The 20,610-nt window shown below is 46.3% G+C and overlaps 1 protein-coding gene across 5 annotated transcripts in view; it reads left to right on the forward strand.

The window, feature by feature from the left end:
• CEP72 (centrosomal protein 72) overlaps nucleotides 1-20,610 on the forward strand; it is a 36,524-nt gene that overhangs the window by 5,344 nt on the left and 10,570 nt on the right. For 2 of the 5 annotated variants that reach the window (XM_034998779.1, XM_034998784.1), the window contains exons 2-8: nucleotides 5,039-5,166; nucleotides 6,091-6,283; nucleotides 7,770-7,878; nucleotides 15,880-16,058; nucleotides 17,406-17,588; nucleotides 17,901-18,202; nucleotides 20,350-20,488. In XM_034998779.1, coding sequence (XP_034854670.1) covers nucleotides 5,039-5,166; nucleotides 6,091-6,283; nucleotides 7,770-7,878; nucleotides 15,880-16,058; nucleotides 17,406-17,588; nucleotides 17,901-18,202; nucleotides 20,350-20,488 — 1,233 coding nt within the window. Of the gene's footprint in view, nucleotides 1-1,577; nucleotides 1,597-4,748; nucleotides 4,762-5,038; nucleotides 5,167-6,090; nucleotides 6,284-7,769; nucleotides 7,879-15,879; nucleotides 16,059-17,405; nucleotides 17,589-17,900; nucleotides 18,203-20,349; nucleotides 20,489-20,610 lie in introns of those variants that run through there. The other 3 variants (XM_034998782.1, XM_034998783.1, XM_034998781.1) reach the window with 3 other exon arrangements.

A 20,610-nucleotide genomic window follows, 5' to 3' on the forward strand; every position in this document is an offset into this window, starting at 1 on the left:
GGGCGGGCAGGGGGCCCGAGGGGGGCGGGGGCAGGAGGTCTGATAGGGCCGGGGTCGCGGGAGGGCGGGCAGGGGGTGAGTGTGGCGGGGGATGCGGGGGACAGGAGATCTGAGTAGGGCCGGGGTCGCGGGGGGGGGCGGGCAGGGGGCCCTAGTGGTGGGGGGACGCGGGGGCGGGGCCCGGAGTGGGGCCGGGGTCGCGAGGGGGGGCGGGGGCTCCTAGTCGTGGTGGGGCGCTGGGGCGGGCCGAGCGGGTCAGTGGTTTTCTTTAAACAAAAAAATTTTTTAAAGATTTTTTTATTTATTTGAGAGAGCTTTAGTGGGGGAGAGGCAGAGGGAGAGGGGGTGTGCTCACTGAGCCGTTGGGGGTGTGTGCCCTAATTGCGATCATGACCTGAGCAGAAATCGAGAACCCTGCACTGAACTGGCTTAGCCAGTTTTCTTTTACCTCTAAATAAGGTGGTATAGGTTGGCTTTTTCTTTTTTAAGATTATTTATTTCTTTGACAGAGAGAGACACAGCGAGAGAGGGAACACAAGCAGGGGGAGTGGGAGAGGGAGAAGCAGGCTTCCCGCCGAGCAGGGAGCCCGATGCGGGGCTGGATCCCAGGACCCTGGGACCGTGACCTGAGCCGAAGGCAGGCGCCCAACGACTGAGCCACCCAGCGCCCCTAGGTTGGCTTTTTAAAAAGAATCTTGACCCAGCAGCCTTCGTTCCTGGCAAAGCGGGCCCTCCCCTCCTGTTGCACAATTGCTCTGGACTCTGCTCTTTCTGTGCTGGGGAATTTGTTCATGGAGGATATTGGTCGCTAGTTTTCTTTTTGTCCTGTTTTTCTCTGGTTTTGGCATCAGGGTAAAGCTGAGTCCCTGAAATAAGTTGGGAAGTGTTTCCTCTTCTGTTTTCTAGAAGAGGTTGTGTGGAATTGGGGCTGATTCTTCCTTGATGGAATTTTCACTGAAACCATATGGGCCTGGAAAGTTCTGTATTTGAAGCTTTTAAATTACAAATTTAGTTTATCTAAGACTATTCTTAGTGTCAATTTCTTCTTGGATGAGTGAGTTATGGTTGGGGTTTGTAAAATGGATTCTTTGCATATAAGTTGTTGAATGTATGTGTACAGAGTTGTTTATAGTACTCCCTTATTAGCCCGTTCATGTCCTGGGGTCCGTCCAGATACCCTTCTTCCATTCTCAGTATTGGTCATTTCTGTCTTTTTTAGACTTGGTAGAGCTTTGTGAACTGTTACTAGTTTTTTCAGTGAGTCACCTTTTGGTTTAATGGGGTTTTCTCCATTGTGTTCTTAGATTCAAATTTTATTGATTCTGTTCTTTAATGTTTTCTTCTTTCTGCTCACTTTGCATTTATTTTACTCTTCTTTTGTAGGTTTTTTTTTGAGAGAGAGGGAGAGAGAGAGACACACACACAGAGAGAGGCAGGGAGGGGGACCAGAAAGAATCTTAAGCAGGCTACATGCCCAGTGCAGAGCCTGACTTGGGGCTCGATCCCACCATCCTGAGATCATGACCTGAGCCGAAACCAAGAGTCTGATGCTCAACGGACTGAGCCACCCAGGTGCTCCTTTTGTAGATTCTTGAGGTGAGAGTTTAGATTATTGATTTGAGACTTTTTAATTTTCTATTATATTTAGTGCCATAAATTTTCCTCTAAGCACAACTTTAGCTGCATTCACAAATTTTTTTATATTTTCATTAAGTTCAATGTCTTTTTAGATTTTTCCTTGAGACTTCCTCTTTGACCTATGGATTACTTGGGAGTGTGTTTTCTCATTGTGTGTTTGGAGATTTTCTTTTTTCTTTTTTTTCTTGTTACTGATTCTAGTGTGATTCTGTTATGGTCAGAGTCCATACTCTGTATGGTTTTAGTTCTTTTAAATTTGTTAAGGTTTGTTTTTGGTTCAAGATCTGGTCTGTATTGGTGAATGTTCCAGGTGCAATTAAAAAGAATGTGTACTCCGTTGTTGCGTGGAGTTTTATGTAAATATCAATTAGATCCTATTGGCTGATAACGATGTTCAATTCTTCTGTATCCTTGTTGATTTTCTGCCTAGCGATTGTATTAATTACTGGGAGGGGAGTGTTGAAACCCCTAACCCGAACTGTGAATTTGTTTCTCTTCTCGCTACTTCATATATTTTGAAGCTGTGCATATATACTTAGGATTTGGAGTGACCCTTGTAACATGTGGTGTTCCTCTTTGTCCCTGGTAATTTTCTTTTTTGGGACATCTCCTAGTGTAGCTACTCCAGCTTTCTTTTGATTCATGTTTTCAGGGCACATCTTTCCCCATCTATTTACTATTTAATCTAAACTTAATCCATATCATTGTATTTAAAATGAGGTTCTTGTAGACAGTGTGTAGTTGGTTCATTTTTATTTACTCTGCCAATCTCAGTTTTTTATAGTGTATTTATACCATTTACATTAAATGTAATTGTTAATATGGGAGAGCTGAAGCATGCCATTGTATTATTTGTTTTCTATTCATTATCTTTTTCTTCTTTTGTTTCCCATTTTCTGCCTTCCTGTGGTTTGGGTATTTTCTTGGTGTTCCATTTTGAGTTATCTCTTTTTGAGCATATCTCTTTGTATAGTGTTTTTAGTGTTGCTTCATCAATTACAGTGTATTTATATAATTTAAAACAGTCTACTTGTGTGGACATTTTACCTCTTGAAGCAAAATGTAGAAACCTTATAGCCAATGTTTCCTTTGTTTTTTTATCCTTTATAATTTAGTTGTCTTAAATATTTTCTCTGTATACCTTGAGAACCTCATTAATCATTTTTTTTCCTTTACAGTCATCCAAAATTTTAAATAACTCAGGAGGAAACATTTTTACCTACATGTTTACCTGTTCCATTATTCTTTCTTCATTTCTGATGCTCCAGGTTTTCTTCTTTTATTCTTCCTTTATGTTTGAAGGGTTTTCTGTAGCAGTTGCCTTAGGGCAGGTGTGCTGCTGAAACATTCTCTCGGTGTTTCTTCATTTGAAAATACCTTATTTCACTTCAGTCCCTAAGACTGTTTGGTGGACAGAGTTCTGGGTTGAAAGTTCTTTTCTTTCAGCACTTGGGAAATGTGGTGCTCCTCCTTCAGGCCTCCTTGGTTCTGAAGGGTAATCCCCTGCCCTGTGAGTTGTTTTTTCTCCCTGGGTAACGTCTTTTTAAGATTCTTTCACTGTTCTTAGTTTTTAGAAGTTTATTTCTGATATATCTGGGCATGGCATTTCTTTTTTTTTTTTTGTCTTTATCCTGTTTGGGGTTTTCTCAACTTCTTGAATATGTAGCTGTATGTCTTTTGCCAAATTTGATAAGCTTTCAGCCATTATTTCTTTAATTGTTAAAAGTTTTTCTTCTTAGTCATACTGTCTTTCTCTTCTTGGAACTCTAATTGGAACTGCGTTGGGACCCGTGACAGGAACGTTAGATCTTTTTCCATGGACCCTTGAGGCTCTGCTCTTTTAATTTTTTTAAGTCTGTTTTCTCTCTGCTGCTCAAATAGGACAATTTTGGTCAATATGTTTTTGCATTTACTCTGAATTTTTTCTTCTGTCATCTCCATTCTGTTACTGAGCAGCTTCTGTGGGGATATTTTTGATTCAGTTATTGCATTTTACATTTCTGAAATTCCTGTTTGTTTCTTCTTTATGTCTTCTGTTTTTTGGCCAAGACGTTCTATTTATCATTTGTTTCAAGAGTGTTGATAATTGTTCATTGAACTATTGCTTTAAAATTCTTGTTAAGTAATTCTGACTTCTGTCATCTCCGTGTTGGTGTCTGTTCATTGTTTATCCTCGTTCAAAGTGAGATTTTTTTTTTCAGTTTTTGGTCATTTTTTGTTGTGTCATAGACAGTTTGGATATCAAGAGGCTATTTCTTATTTAAATCTCATTACACAGTATTGGCACTGAGTGGGTGCTGCCTCATTGCTGAGGTGGTGGCCAGCCTCCTTCACACACACAATCTGTAGATGTCGTGGGCCACCTCCTGGCAGCCCGGCGGGGTAGGAGTCAGGGTCTGCTCACGCAGTCTCAGTGCCGTCCACGGTGCAAGGCAGGTGTATGGGGCATTGTTTTTACTGGGTGTTGAGCTGGTGTGGGGCTGGTGTCGGGAGCATGTGCTGTAAGGCGCCCAGGCCCCAGTCCTTCTACCATGGCCCACAGGCTTACCCTTCTGTGTTAGAGTCCACTGGTGGTTCTGGGTTGCCAGCTTCATTGGCACTCAGATTGGGATGTATGGAAGACAAAATAGGTGGCCCTGAGACCAACGCAGGGCCCTCTCTGCTTGACGGTTTTTTTGAGGTCCCTAGACAGTTGGCCTCCCGTTCCCCACCCTCCAAAGTTGTCTGGTGCTTGTTTCATACCTTGCTTTCCAGGGAGTTAGGCATAATACATGAGTAGGAGTAGGGTAAAATGGGTCTATTCTATCTTGTCTGGAACTGGAGGCCACAAACCAATTTTAAATTTAATTGAGATGTATTTTAAAACATAAATATTCCTGGGAAAGTACTGGTGTGCCCATACCCAAACTGTTTTTTTGGTTACAGAAACTTAATTTTGTAGCAACGTTTACTTAATGGCCCATTGTTGAGTATGCCACACAGTGGCATGTGGTACATGGAGGATGACTGTGCCCTCGAGTGTAACTGGCATGGGCTAGGCAGGTTAGCTAGCCAGTGGGCTTACAGTTGTGATCCCTGAGTGGAGGCTCTGCAGGCGATGGAGTTGAGCAGCCAGGAGTCAAAGTAAGAGCCCAGAGAGGAGGGTATTGCTGGTGGGAGAGGGTTTGAGGGGAGAAGCAGAGGAGGTGGGGAGCAGGGCAAGGGCTCGGAGACATTTTGGAGGTAAACAAACTTGAAACCTTAAATGCAATTCTTCTTTAATGCCACTATTCAAACTTTGAATGAGTTGCATTATTTTTGTGAGTTTTTCAGATTCTGAGGTTGCTACAGCTCACTTTTATTACAATACTTTATTTCCAGTAAAAAATAAGGTTGAAGTCTCATAATTTTCTATTCTTAGCTGAACTTCAGTCATTATCTATTCATGGAACTTACCAAGAAAAGATTACTCACCTGGGAACTTCTTTGATGAATTTAACAGGTCTAAAATCTTTAGACCTCTCACGCAACTCCTTGGTGAGTCTAGAGGTAAGTTTTAAGTTTGTTTCTTAAAAGAAAATTTATTGCTCTCAGTGGCAATGGGAAGTACATTTATAGTAAAAAATGCCATCTGTTTTATACCTATGCTTACATGTAGGCTGTACACTTGACCCTGGTTACAAGTGTTGTATTGTTTTTCTTGCGCATCTCATTACATCTTTAAACTGCTTTGACAACCAAAAGTCCTGTCTCTGATGAAGACGGTTATATCTTTAAGGGAACTGAAATAAGGCCCCGAAGACTAGTGTGTGTCCTGGTCACTGTCCATCCCTGTCTCAGCTGTGTTTTTCTTCATCCACATTCTGTACTTCACATCTGTTTGTAGTCTGAGTCCTGGTGGCCTCAGGCCCTTGAGTAGCAGAGCCACGAGTGCAGGGCTTCCTGCAGCGCTCCTGACGTGGCGGGTGCTTGGTCCTGGTAAGCAAGGAAGAAATCACCCAGGTGATGGCAGCTGGGAAAGTTGTGTAAACGCTGCTCATGACTTCATGGAGAAGAGGTTCCTGCCTCCCTTTATTGAGAGAGCCCCTGGCACGGGCCTGGGAGCCTGCTCAGAGTCCCCTGCAAGTCTCAGTCCAACCTCCACCCAGTGCCGGCTGACCTCTCGGCCTCTGTACAGGGGAGCAGTAACAGCTCTACTGTCGGGTTGTGTGCAGACTGAATGAAATGGGGAGAACTCGGTAGATACGGGCTGTCCTCAGTGATGTTAGGACTGCTGCAAACGTGACATTTCACACCTGCACGGCCATCTCCTGTGTGCGAGACACGGATCCTCCTACCTAGAACACATCTATCCTTGTGCTCTTCCTGTGGCTGTTGCAAGTGCATTTGTGAAGTTGGTGTTGGTTCGTACTGACGGCCCGTTTCACTGTTTGTAGAGGTGTGAACTAATCCTGCCTTTGGTCCTGTTGACAGGGCATTCAGTACCTGACCGCACTGGAAAGTCTCAATCTCTACTACAACAGCATCTCCTCCTTAGCAGAAGTGCTTCGGCTCCACTGCTTGACGGAACTCACGGATGTGGACTTCCGGCTGAACCCTGTGGTGAAGAATGAATCTGATTACCGCCTTTTTGTTGTGCACATGCTCCCGAAGCTCAGGCAGCTGGGTAAGCGCCACAGCTGTGCTCACATCCTTGCTCACAGGAGCACTAGTTGGTGTTTTGTGCTCTCTACTCCTCTGGTTGAATCCCTGTGTCTCATAGGAGGAGACTGCTGGGGAGGAGGGCAGGGAGCTCTGGCCATAGACAACTGCCGAGGAAGGCCACGAGCACAGGTATGGGCCAGGCTGCTCTGTCCCTTTCTGGCCCTCCACTTTCTAGCTGATTGGCTTGGACACCTTGCTGCACGAGTATGTGCTGGCTTACCTCCCCGTGCCCCCTCCCACCTCTGCACTGGTGGACCGTAGGCTCTGGGAAGCCTGGCTGCTCTGCTGGGCCCCACCTGCCTGGGCCTGGGGATAGGGGTGGGCTGTGGGTATCAGTGACCAACCCCACATTGCTACACTGATTAGTTTCAAGCCTACTTAGAATTTCCGTGTTTAATTTTAGATGTTTAGGAGGGGTAAGGACTGGTGTTCTTACTTGACTGTTTAAGTTATCAACACTTGAATTGGGCTCTTTTTCAGAAGCATTATAGTCCATATGGGAAAATTTTGCCATCTTCAGTCTTAAATCATTACTTTCCCTTTATTATAAAAGTTTTAGATTCAGAATCTTATAGTGTGGAGAAGGGACATAAGAAAGAGGAGCAGAGGGAGAGGGAGAAGCAGGCTCCCTACTGAGCGGAGAGCCCAATGCGGGGCTTTATCCCACTACCCCAGGATGATGACCTGAGCCAAAGGCAGACACTTAACCAGCTGAGCCACCCAGGTGCCTCCAAAGCATTGACTTTTGATGTTGAGAACCATCTTAACCCTCAGATATTCTGAGGGAAGACCCAGAAATGAGAACTGATTACAGGCCTTCTGGGGCCCCAAGCACACATGTGGGGACAGTTGAAACTTCAGATCTGAGGGTACAAACCCTAAGCCCAAACACACAGCCACGACATCCTCTCTTTAGCATGTTCAGGGTTCTTATCCACAGAGACATCTCAGATGTGCTCAATGTGGTTCAAGAACCTCATGGGGCGCCCAGAATGTGCATTAAAAGAGGGCAGTGCTGAGAAGGAAGTGCCCGTGTGTGAATTGCATGTGTATTTCTTTTCCCAGGGGCAGCAGGGTGCCCCAAAGTAGCATCTGAAGAGTAGCTTTCTGTGACCCGGCCAGCCCTCTTGCAATCCATACTTGGCATCTCTGGGAAACCAAGTGTAGCCACCATGGCCCAGCACTCCTTTCCTGGGTCTGCCCTGTGCTTATGGGGGACTCCTGTGGCAGTGCCAGTCCTGGGGGATCTAGAAGGTCCCTGAAAAGTGGTGGCAGTCCTGGTCATGTGCAGTTGGCTGCAGGGTGGGTGATGGGGGCACTTTCATTCCCATGGGGAAGGTGCTATGCTTCAAGGGTGCTAGGAGGTGCCCCTGTGGGGCTTGGTCACTGGGGGCCTGTCACCTGTTTCATGATGGCATTTGCTAATTTCTCTGGCATTTTCTCCCTAGATGACCGTCCTGTGAGAGAGAGCGAGCGGAAAGCATCCCGGCTGCATTTTGCATCAGAGGAATCACTCGCCTCAAAGCAGAGCTTCCCAGCTGTTTTCAGAGTCGGAAGGTATGAGCAGAAATGGTCTTTGAACATTGAGAGGAGCTGTTCAGACTTGCCTGTTGATAGAAGGTTTACCTAAAAGATACACACTTCTCTGTGTGCTGATGGCCACTTGGAGGGGAGCCGTGCAGAAGAGGAAAAGGGATGCTCAGATGCCAGCGGGGGCTCTCCCCCTGTTGTCCATGTTCTCCATAGTTATTTTTTAATATTAAAATGTTTATTAAAGTAACACATGTAAAATCAAATAGCGTGAGAGGCTTGTGATGAGAAATCACAGCCCCTTATCTCCTCCTCAGCCCAGTCCTCAGAGGCAGCCCCCCTCACTTCTGTAGTTGTCCCTGTCTTCAGGTTCTGTTTGAGTTCCTTCCTCATCTCCAGACAAGACAAACATCACCTTTAGTGGGTGTGAGCACTTTCAGCAGTAGCTGACTGCTGCCACAGGCCCTTCCTCCCCGACCCCAGTAGGACAGTCCATGGAATATGATCCTTCCTGTGTTCTCTGCTCAGTGTCCTGTGGCCGGTGCTGCCTATGTAATTGGGCTGTGGCAGTGGGATCTTTTGCCTGCCTGTATCCCACTTCCATGCTACCTCCCAGCTCTTGTCAGCTGCGTTGTTATATTTGACTGTGCACTGTGAAGGTTGATAGTATTTAAATGTGTTCTGAAACCATAAAGTGTATTCAAGGTTTGCAGGTTGATTTTAAACGGCAATGTTTACATTGCTTGTACTGTGCTAGGACTCTATATTTTGGTACACCATTTTGTTTTGTCTGAAGCCTTTACTGGTTTTCTTCTTGCATTATATGCCTTAGCTCATCTTTAAATTCCTCTAATGTAGGGGTTGACCAATTCTTTTTTGAAGAGGGCTGGAGAGTGAATATTTTTGGTTCTGTGGACCATATGATCTCTTTCTCAACTTTTGAACTCTGCCTTTGTAGCGTGAAAGCAACCATAGGTGATACTTAAACAAATGACTGTGTTCCGATAAAACTTTATTTACAAAAATAGGCAGTGGGCTAGATTTGACCTTTGGCCATACTTTGCCAGTTTCTGTTCTGATATCTCAGGATCAATTCCAAATCCTTGGGGTCTCCTGTTCCCTCAGATCCCCTTTAGCTCCCCTTCCCTTTACTTCCCCATTTCAGACTAGTTTAATTACTGTGTAGACAGCTATTCCCAGTATCCTGTGCAACGGTCTGGATGTTTGTGGCCCCCCAAATTCATATGTTGAATCCTAACTCCCTGGGTGATGGTGTTAGGAGGTGGGGCCTCTGGGAGGTGATTAAGTCATAAAGGTGGAGCCTCATGAATGGGCTTGGTGGCTCTTAGAAAGACAAACCCCACAGAGTTTCCTAGCCCCTTCCTCCATGTGAGATTATGAGTCGGGTAGTGTCAGACCTCTGACTTTGTTCTTCTTCAGTATTTTGTTGGCTCTTCTGGGTTTTTTGCCTCTCTATATAAACTATCAGTTTGTTGATATCTGTAAAATACCTTGCTGGGATTTTGACTGGGATTGCAACGAATCTTACAGATCGAGTTGGGAAGAACTGACACCTTGACAATATTGAGTCTTTGTCTCTATGAGCATAGAATATCTGTCCATTTATTTAGTTCTTCTTTGATTTCACTTATCAGAGGTTTATACTTTTCCTCAAACAGATCTTGTACATGTGTTGTTAGATTATACCTAATATGTCATTTTTTGGATGCTAGTGTAAAGGGTACTGTCCTATTTCATTTCAAATGCCATACATTATTGGTATGTAGGAAGAGGTTGACTTTTGTATATTAACCTTGTGTATTTGTTTCCTAGAGCTGATGTAACAAAGTACCACAGACTGGGTGGCTTAAAATAACAGAAATTTGTTGTCTCACAGTTGTTAAGGGTAGAAGTCTGAAATCAAGATGTTGGGGAGTTATTCTTTGTGGAGGCTGTGAGGGAGAATCCATTCCATGACTCTTCTGGTGGTTTGCTGGAGATCTTTGGTGTTCTTGGCTTGCAGATGTATCTCACCAGTGCTCTGTCTTCTCGTGGCTGTCTTCTTTCTCCCCGTGTCTTTTCACAGAATCTCTCCTTTTGCATGCTTGTTTCTGTATCCCAGTTTCCCAGAAAAATAGCAGTCAGGTTGAATTAGGGGCCCAGCCTAATCTCATATTAACTTGATTACCTCTGTGAAGACCCCATTTCCAAATAAGGTCATGTTCTGAGGTACAGGGTGTTGGGACTTCATATCTTTTGGGGGGGGCACAATGCGACTCATAACTCCTTGTATTTTGCAGCCCTATTTTGCAGGAGTTTGTTTGTTTTTTTTTTTTTTGCCTTGTCTTTGGTTGATTCTTGGGGATTTTCTACATAGATAATCATGTATCTGTGACAAAGGCAACTTTATTTCTTCCTTCCCAGTCTGTATACCTTTTATTTCCTTTTCTTGTCTTATTGAATTAGCTGGGACTTCCAGTATGATGTTTAGAAGAAGGAATGAGAGAGGACACAAGATCAGCCTTGTCCTGATCTTAGCAAGGAAGTGGCTAGTTTCCCACCACTAAGTGGGATGTTAGTTACAGGTTTTCATAGATGTTCTAGTTGAGGAGTTGCCCTCTATTCCTAGTTTGCTGATCATTGTTATCATGAATAGATGTTGGATTTTGTCAAATGCTTTTTCTGTCCATTGATATGAGCATATGAATTTTCTTCTTTAGTCTTTTGATGTGATGATTGTATTGATTGATTTTCAAATGTTGAGTCAGCCTTGCATACCTGGAATAAATCCCACTTGGTTGTGGTTTGTAATTCTTTTTATACATGGTTGGATACAATTTGCTAATATTTTGTTGAGGATTTTTGCATCTGTGTTCATGAGAGCTATTGGTCTGTAGTTTTCTTGCGTGTTAAAATAAGGCTGGCCACATAGAATGAGTTAGGAAGTACTCTCTCTGCTTCTATCTTCTGGAAGAGATTATAGAGAATTGGTGTAATTTTTTTCTTTAAATGTTTGCTGGAATTCACCAGTGAACCTATCTGGACTTGGTATTTTAGAGGGTTATTAATTACTGATTCAGTGTCTTTAATGTATATAAGTCTGTTCAGATTATCCATATCTCCTTGTGTGAATTTTGATAGAATGTGTGTTTCCAGGAACGGGTCTGTTTCATTAGATTATCAAATTTGTGGGCATAGTGTTGTTCATAGTATTTCTTTATTATCCTTTTAATGTTCATGGATCTGTCATCACAATCCCTCTTTCACTTCTGATACTAGTAATATGTGTCTTTCTTTTCTTAATTAACCTGGCATAGAGGTTTTTCCATTTTATTTTTAAAGAACTAGCTTTTGGTTTTGTTCATTTTTCTCTGTTGATTTCCTGTTTTCGTTTCATTGATTGCTGCTCCAGTTTTTATTATTTCTTTTCTTCTGCTTACTTTGGATTTAATTTGCTCTTCTTTTTCTAATTTCCTAAGGTGGAAGCTTGGATTATTGATTGTAGATATTACTATTTTCCTAATATACGCATTCAGTGCTATGAATTACATTCTAAGTAGTGATTTCACTGCATCCCACAAATGTTGATAAGGTGGGTTTTCATTTTCATTTAATTCAAAATATTTTTAAATTTCTCTGGAGATTTCTTTGACTCATGCCATGTGTTATCTAGGAATTTGCTCTTTAATCTCCAAGTATTTGGACTTTTCCAGTTCTCTTTCTGTTATTGATTAGTAGTTTAATTCCACTGTGGTCTGAGAGCAGATATTCTATGAATTCTCCTCTTTTAAGTTTGTTAAGATGTGTTTTATGGCTCACAGTGTGACTTGTAAGCTCAAGAAGAATGTGTAATCTGCTACTGTTGGATGAAGTGATCTACAGATGTCAGTACATCCATTTGATTGATGATGCTCTTGAGTTCAGCAGTTCTTACTGATCTTCTGGCAGCTGGGTCTGTCCATTTCTGGTATAGAGGTGCTGAGTCTCCAGTGCACTCACCTGTTTCTCCTCGTAGTTCTGTCAGTTTTTGCCTCGTGTATCTTGGTGCTCTGCTGTTGAGTGCATACAGGTTAAGGATGTTACTGTCTTCTGGGAGAATTGATCCCCTATCTTTATGTAATGCTTCTCTTATTCCTGGTAACTTTCCTTGCCTTGAAGTCTGCTCCACCTGAAATTAATGTAGCTGTTCCTGCTTTCTTTTGAACAGTGTCAGCATGATACATACATATTTTTTACTTATTTTTTTTTAAAGATTTTCTTTATTTGAGAGAGAGAGCATGAGTGAGAGAGCACAAGCAGGGGGAGCAGCAGAGGGAGAGGAAGAAGCAAGCAGACTTCCATCTGAGCAGGGAGTCCGATGTGGGGCTTGATCTCAGGACCCCAAGATCATGACCTGAGTGGAAGGCAGCCGCTTAACTGGCTGAGCCACCCAGGCGCCCCTAACCCTTTACTTTTTATCCATTATATGTCTTTATATTTAAAATGGGTTTCTTATAGACAGCATGTAGGTGGATCTTGTTTTTTGATCCATGTTGAATCTCTTTTAATTGGAACGGTTAGCCCACTGATGTTCAAAGTGGTTATTGATAGGGTTGGATTTATATCTACCATGTTCGTTTCTGTTTTCTTTGTTCCTATTCTTGTCTTCTGCTCTGTTTCTTCCTTTTGTGGTTCTAAATGAGCATGTTACACCATTCCATTTTCTCTCCTTTGTTAGCATATGTTATATTTTTACCTTTTTTAATGGTTGTCCTAGAGTATGAAGCAGACCTTTACAACTAATCCAAGTCCACTTTCTTTTTTTTTTTTTTTTTAAGATTTTATTTATTTGAGAGAGAGAGAATGAGAGACAGAGAGCATGAGAGGGAGGAGGGTCAGAGGGAGAAGCAGACTCCCCGCTGAGCAGGGAGCCCGATGCGGGACTCGATCCCGGGACCCTGGGATCATGACCTGAACCGAAGGCAGACGCTTAACGACTGAGCCACCCAGGCGCCCCTAAGATTTTATTTTATTTTTATTTTATTTTTTTATTTTTTTAAAGATTTTTATTTATTTGAGAGAGAGAGAATGAGAGACAGAGAGCATGAGAGGGAGGAGGGTCAGAGGGAGAAGCAGACACCCCGCCGAGCAGGGAGCCCGATGCGGGACTCGATCCCGGGACTCCAGGATCACGACCTGAGCTGAAGGCAGTCGCTCAACCGACTGAGTCCCCCAGGCGCCCCCAAGTCCACTTTCAAATACCATTGCACTGTCTCCCGAGTAGTGGCAATACCTCCTACTACAAAACATTCCTAACTCCACCCTCCTGTCCCTGAATTACAGGTGCTTCGTTCATTTCACTGACGCATAAGTTATAATCATGCAGGTAATATGTGGGTACCCATAATCAAATACATTGTTGCTGTCATCTGTTAGGTCAATTAAGAATAAGATAAAATAAAAATTTTTATTTTATTCCTTCTCCAATGCTCTTCCTTTCTATATAGATTTGAGTTTCTGACCTATATCATTGTTCTCTCTAAAGAACTTCTTTTAACATTTCTTACAAGGCAGGTCTACTGGCAACACATTCTAATTTCTGTTTATCTGAGAAAGTCTTTATTTTTCCACTTTTTCTTTTTTTTTTTTTTTTAAGATTTTACTTATGTATTTGACAGAGAGAATGAGAGAGCAAGCACAAGCAGGGGGAGCAGCAGAGGGAGAGGGAGAAGCAGACTAACCCCCCACCCCGCCCCTGATCAGGGAGCCTGACTCGGGGCTCGATCCCAGGACCCCAGGATCATGACCTGAGCTGAAGGCAGACACTTAACTGATTGAGCCACCCAGGTGCCCTCTCCACTTTTGAAGGATAATCTTGCAGGATACCAAATTCTAGGGTGGTAGTTTTTTCTCTCAGCAATTTAAATACTTTCCTCTTGTGTTGCTTGCATGGTTTCTGAGGGGGAGTCAGATGTAATTCTTGTATTTGTTCCTCTACACATAAAGTATTTTTTCCCTTTGGCTTATTTCAGCATTTCTTTTCTTTTTCTTTGGTTTTCTCCGGTTTGATTATGAAATTCCTTGATGTAAATTTGGGGTGTTTATTCTGCCGGTGTTCTCTGAGCCTCCTGGATCTGTGATTTGGTGTCTGACGATGAGGAAATTTTCAGACTTTAAATATTTTTTATGTTTCTTTTTCTCTTTCTGATGTTCTCATTAAGCATGTGTTATACCGTGTGGTTGTCCCTCAATTCTTGGGTATTCTGCTGTGGGTTTTTTCAGTCTTTTTCTCTGTTTTTCAGTTTTGGAGGATCATATTGAGCTCTCCTCGGGCTCAGAGATTCTTCCTTCGGCTGTGTCCAGGCTACTGATGAGCCCATCAGAGACTTGCTTCATTTCTCTTACAGTGCATTTGATCCCTGGCATTTCTTTTTAAGTCTTTCTTAGAATTTCCATCTCTCTGCTTAAATTTCCCATGTGTTCTTTTTTTTTTTTTTTAAAGATTTTATTTATTTGACAGAGAGAGACAGTGAGAGAGGGAACACAAGCAGGGGGAGTGGGAGAGAGAGAAGCAGGCTTCCCCGCGGAGCAGGGAGCCCGATGCGGGGCTTGATCCCAGGACCCTGGGATCATGACCTGAGCCGAAGGCAGACGCTTAACGACTGAGCCACCCAGGTGCCCCTCCCATGTGTTCTTATATGTTGTTGCTTTTTCATTAGATCTGTTGGCATTATTACTTAGAGTTGTTTTAAATCGTAGTTTGATAATGCCAGCATTTCTGCCATATCTGAGTTCTAATACTTGCTCTTCTTTTTCAAGATTGTTTGGCTATTTGGAGTCCCTTGAGATGCATTTTAGGATGTGTTTTTCTATTTCTGCAAAAGATGTCATTGAGATTTTGATAGGTATTGCACTGATTCTGTAGGTTGCTTTAGGGAGTACTGACATTTTGACAGTGTTAAGTCTTCCAGTCCATGAAGATGGGATGTGTTTCTATTTATTTATTTTTGTTTATTTAGTTTACTTGTCCTTAACAGTCTCAAGACTGAACTGTCACAGAGTTTAGAACTCAGAGAGCCCACTCATAACCTGGTGCAGCCTCATGATCCAGAGGTGACTTGGAGACCCATGAGACAGAAACGTGTCAGGTGTCAGGTTTCTGTGGGCAGACCTAGAAAGAGAACCCAAGTCCCCTTCCCTCTGCGGTGAGTTGGAAAACTGTTAGAAGTAGAAAATGATGAATAGTATCCATTTCTTAGAGTATGATCAGATATCGTAAAACCAGCACTCATAGTATGTGATTGAGTATTATCTTGAAGAGATTCCAGGGGCGCCTGGGTGGCTCAGTCATCAAGTGTCTGCCTTCGGCTCAGGTCATGATCCCAGGGTCCTGGGATCGAGCCCCACATCGGGCTCCCTGCTCAGTGGGAAGTCTGCTTCTCCCTCTCCCACTCCCCCTGCTTGTGTTCCCTCTCTCGCTGTCAAATAAATAAATAAAATCTTTAAAAAAAAAGAAAGAGATTTTGTAAGCTGCCTGTGTTGGAAATGAACTCCCCTTTGTGTGTGTTCACCTTCCTATGGAGGGTCGCCATTGGTAGGGATGTTGTATCGTAAAACACCTCATATTCAGTCAATATGGAGAGATTTTCACTTAATGTAAAGATAGAAACTTGGAACACCATGTCCTTTAACTTTCTTGACACCCGTCACGTTGTGGATATGCTAGGAAGAGAACTCGCTAGGGGATGTCAGAACAGGAGCTTTCTGGAACTTTCTTTCTTGAATGGACCCTACTGGGGTTTTGGACCCTGTTCGGATGGCATGGTGACATCACATGACCTTCTTTTCATCAGCACTTGTCCTGGGGATGTCCTGCATCGACTTCTTTAGTAAAGGCACTGGGAGCCATTTTCTGCCGTGCACCACCTTCTCCTCCCTGGAGACCGTGTGGCCGTGCCGGCAGGGCCCTCGTCTTCCTTCACGGGGTCTGCGTGAGCTGGTGCGGGATGCTGGCTTAAGCGACAGCACTGAGTTTGCTTTTCCTTGCAGACCATGCCACTCTAGGGCCCTGTGCACTGACCCCTCGGCCAAGAAGTGCTTGGTCATGGATGCAGATGACAAGGCGGTCCTGAACCTCATTGCTGAGTGCGAGTGGGACTTGAGCAACCCTCCTGGGAGCGCAAGTTCCAGCCAGAGGGAGCGAGAGGCCGACCTCCACAGTTCCCAAGGTAGGCTGCTACCTGGCCACAAAGGCCCAGTGGGCCCAGCCTGTGCTGGGGTGCTGGTAATCTCTGGCCTCCTGACACACAGCGCTTTCCAGAAAACTCACCTTTACCTACAGAATCCTCGTGACGTCTCTGTGAAATTGTAAATACTAGTAGTTTGGATTATAGAATTGTGACAGATAGTGTTAGCATAATTGAGTATATAGTTCTGCATGGTTGTTCAAACTGTGTCCTTCCTCAGATCAACTGCAGTTTTACTTACAGGGGAGACCCAAAAGGTCAGAGTAGACAGGTAAAGTGTCCCTTGGCTGGTGACACTGGTTTCCGTCCGCCACGGGGGGATATTCACTTAGCTTAGGAGACGCTAAGCGCTCAGCCTGCCAGGTTTGAACTTTAGACCGGATGCGGACGTTGGGAAGTCTTTGCAGCGCGTGGATTTCTTCACGGGCTTTGCTCGGGGCCTCTGTGTTCCACCAGGACTTGTGTATGTGCTACGGCTCCGTTTCTTCTTCTGTTTTGAGTTTCTGAGACATTTTCCTGAAGACAACAACAGGTTGAGGCATACATTTGGGCTGAAATCCCAGGATTCACCTGCTGGCACGAGGACATCTGCCCTGTGGGTGTCCTTGCCAGCTCAGCGTGGTCAGTCTTTTCAGGTCTGGCTCCTCTGGGGGCGCGGTAGGAGTTGCTCCTGGTTCTCGTGCACACTTCCCTGAGGACCAGTGATGAGACATTTCTGTTCAGGTCTGTTCCCCTCCTATTTCTCTCTCCTTGGTACTGGGTCACAAGAGTTCTTTCTCTGCGGTTTTCTTCATAGAAGCCCTTTCTCAGATGTAAGTGCTGCAGACTCTCCCGTTCTCTGGCTTGCCTTTTGTGTGCTAACCGTGCTTTGAGGAGCAAAGGCTCTCGGTGAAGTCGGGTCGTCAGTTCCACTCTTTACATGGTTTGTGCTTTCTGGTGGTTTAACGGATAGATGTGCCACAGTTCTCTTTGTTTACAAGAAATCTTTGCCCCACGCTTGTGAAGAGACTGTCTTCTCATTCGGTAGCCGTGGCACATCTGTCTGTTCCTGCAGTTGACTTGAGTCTCTCTCTGGATTCCGGATGGTGTTTTGTCGCTTGTCGGGTCTATGCCAGCCCCGTGCCGTCCTCCTCCTGCGCAGTCAGCGTGAAGCCGGCGGGGCTGGGCCTGCGCGCAGCGCCGTCTGCAGCCGTGGCTGGTGTGAGTCAGCCTGCACAGTCTCCTTTTTCTTACTTAGTCATGTCCTTGATAGCTGTCACTCACTATCAGAAGGTTAAGATGGAATTTCTGATGAAATAAAACTTTCTAAAATATTTTTTAATAAAACAGAATCCAGACATCTGTTGAGTCCTCAGTCAGTGCAGCACCAGTGTGGGGATTCCATAAGGAAGGGCCATGAGAAGAGGAAAGGCAGCTCTCGAGGGTGCGGTCCAGAAAAGAGGCTTCAGAACCAGTACTGTGGGGAGCTGCCCCCACAGTGTGGACAGCACGTGCGCTTTACCCCACACCCAGGTAAGCAGTCTCCTGCTTACAGTCCCTTACAATCTCCTATAATCCTTTGTAATTCCCAAATTCTCGGTTTTTACTCACTTCTCTTTGTTGTACGTGATTTTGTCAAGGATACGGGAATTGGTTGATTCGTTTGTGAAGGGTATCAGCTCAGTTTTACCGCTTCGGGGTGGATTTTCCGTGTGTGTGCGCACGTATGCACGCACACACTTGGGCACACACGCGCGTGCGTGCACACCTTTTTAAATGCCAGTATTGGTCACTGCGGCCGAAGAACTTGGTCTGCTGAGGGCTGTGTTCCGCCCTCCCTTACAGATTCCACAGACATTGAGGACTCGGCCCTTTCTCAGAAGTCAAGCTTGTCAGCACAAAGGGTGTTAAATCCATTGCCTGCTCCTGAAAAGTACAGGAAGCGAAGAATGCCTGGCGGGAGATTCCAGGCACCTGCAGACCAGGAGTGTCTGAGACGCCTGGAGAGGCCCAACGTATCCTTGAGCCCCGAGGAGACTCTGAGCAGGGAGAGTGGCTCAGAGGGCAGGAGCGAAAGGACCCTGTCTCGCTCTGAGGCGTCGGAGCCTGAGGAGGAGGGGCCCCACAGCAGGAGTGGCACCGGAGAGGTGAGTGGGAGAGCCGAGCAGGACTGGGTGGTGAGGCAGGGCGCTGCTGAGTGCTGCTGAGCTCCCTCTCCCACCCCTGTGCTCGCCGGCCCCCAGCTGGAGAAGCTTCTACCCGGGTTCCTCCGCAGCACTCGCACCCTTTTGTCTGTCGGAAGTGTGCTCCCGGGCTCCACGCCCCTTCCTGCCACGCTCCGCGCTTTGAGGCAAGAGTGTAGGCACAGGCACAGCCGTGCCATGCTTGTCTCGGAGCTGGAACCCATCACCTTGGCCGGGGAGCCATCAGGGGTCCTGTTGTGAGGGTGTCCTGCACACACATCCTGTGGTTTTCCAAAGGCCTCATCTTGGGTAGGGACTGAGAGTCCTCCCATCCTCTGAGTGACCCAGAGCCACATGGGTGATGACTCTGTTGCCTTTGTCTCTGGCTTTGTTAGAGGTGGAGGCACAGTGGTGGGAATTGGGGCAGAGCTCGGGCGGGCACAGGCAGAGCAGGCTGTGGCAAGGGGCCCCGCCCCATCGCTGGTTTGGCAGACATGAGTCACTGGCCTCCCATGTGGTTGGTTAGGGGAGTGATTTTGCTTCCTGTGGTCGGTCCTGAGTTGCAAACAGGGAGAAAAATTAGGGCAGCTGTCACTTAACTGATCAAGTTCTGGCTACGGGACCAATTGTTACAGGGGTCATGGTTTGACCTCCTGGCTGGTTGCTGTGGGTTGTGGGTCAGAAGGCTGCTTTTATAGAGGGTCTGGTCATTGTCTGTTTGTATGGTCAATCTCTCACTGTCTGGATTGAGGGAAAGAAGAAAAATGAGGATATGTTTGAGATAGGAACGTGCCTGGGCCTTTCCTGTGCCCTGGAGGCCTGGCTTCCCTCACCAAGGATGGACATCGCTGGGTGCAGAGCCTCGCCCGGAGAACTCGTATCCTCGCTGTGGGGCTGGGACTTGGCAGGAGGGGAGGCTGCCTCAGCTTGGGGCTGTGGCCTCATGGTGATCATCCTCTTGCAGTGGGCACTGCCCATTGCTCCTCAGGGGGGAGGCAGAAGCTGGAGTGAGCGCACTGAGGACCCTGGCTCTGTCACCTGTGCCTGAGGACAAGTGTCCAGATACAGCTTCTGATGGAGGTGTTGGTACCAGGTGCTCACTCGGATGCCCTCAGCCTTAGCTTGTTGGGGCGAGCAGCCAGGCCTTAGTGTTTTCATGCTGCCCCACGCACACTGTGACCTTGGGCAGAGTGGTGCTCGCTTGCTGGGCCTGCTCCTGGGGAGCCTGGGGTGGGCGGTGGTGACAGGAGGTGAGGAGCTGTCCCCGCTGAAGTGGCTTTACCTGCCTTGCCTCGTTCCAGGGTCTCTGGCTCTTCAGAAGTTCCTTAGTAGAAAAGTCCTCTGGAGGTTAGCTAACTGCAGAGCACTAAGCGGGGCTCTCCCCCGCCTCCTGCTTGGAGCTGCTTCCTGGGGACCTGGGACTAGCCCATGTCCCAGCTCTGCTGATCGGCCCGGAGACAGGTGTGGGCTTCTGCGCCCTCCCTCGCCAAATCCCGACGCTTGGAAAGTGGGCAGGAGAGCAGAGGCCATCCCCCTTTCTTTGATAGTTTTTTAAAACTGGGAATTTCTGAAAGGAGGGAAAGAGCACGACGCTGATGTGCATGCTGACGTAGCTCTGGTGTGGCGGGCCCTCGGTAGGGCCCCGGGTAGGGCCCTGCTGGTCTGCCTGGCAGCCCTTTGGCCCATGTCGTCCTGGCCCGTCCACCACCTGGTCCAGCGTGTGACTTCATTACGTTCAGGGCTTTCTGGGTACCAGTGACCATTCAGGCCAAGACTGGCTCTGACGGGTCTCCAGCCTCCAGGAGTCCTTGTGGACTGGCTCAGGAGGGCCCAGGATGGGCCACTGTGGGAGGTGCCACAGCCTTAGAGCTGAAACTGTGATGCGAGTTTCATGACTGTCCCACTTGGTGTGACGCCTTCTCGTGCATCCTTCAGCTGTTCCCCCGGGTACAGGGATGTCACCCATGCTTGTGCCACCCCTGAGCCTTGTGGAATCTGGATGGACAAGGGCATCAGCATGATGCGCAGAGGGTGCCACGTAGGCCTGTGTCAGAGGCTCCGCATCAGGCAGTGACTCCCAGTCTCCGTGTCACCGCCTGTCTCCATTGCAGGTAGCTCCCACGCTGTACGCGGCTGTGTCGCCTGTGAGGAAGGCTGAGCTGCAGGTGGTGCTTCTGGAGGCGCTCCTCGACCTGGTGGACCGGTACTGGAGCGGCTGCAAGTCCCTGCACAGCAACGAGGTGTTCTGCGGTGAGTCAGGAAGGATGGCCACTTAGACCCGCACTGGGGCCACCCTCCAGGCAGCATTCCATTTGCACGTGCTGTTCTGCTGCTGAGTTCTGTCTGGGTCCTGCACTTCGCTGGCTCCGCCC

This window comes from Mirounga leonina, unplaced genomic scaffold (genome assembly GCF_011800145.1).
Source record: "Mirounga leonina isolate KUSES-001 unplaced genomic scaffold, KU_Mleo_1.0 Mir_95, whole genome shotgun sequence".
In the NCBI taxonomy this organism is placed as follows: Eukaryota; Metazoa; Chordata; class Mammalia; order Carnivora; family Phocidae; genus Mirounga; species Mirounga leonina.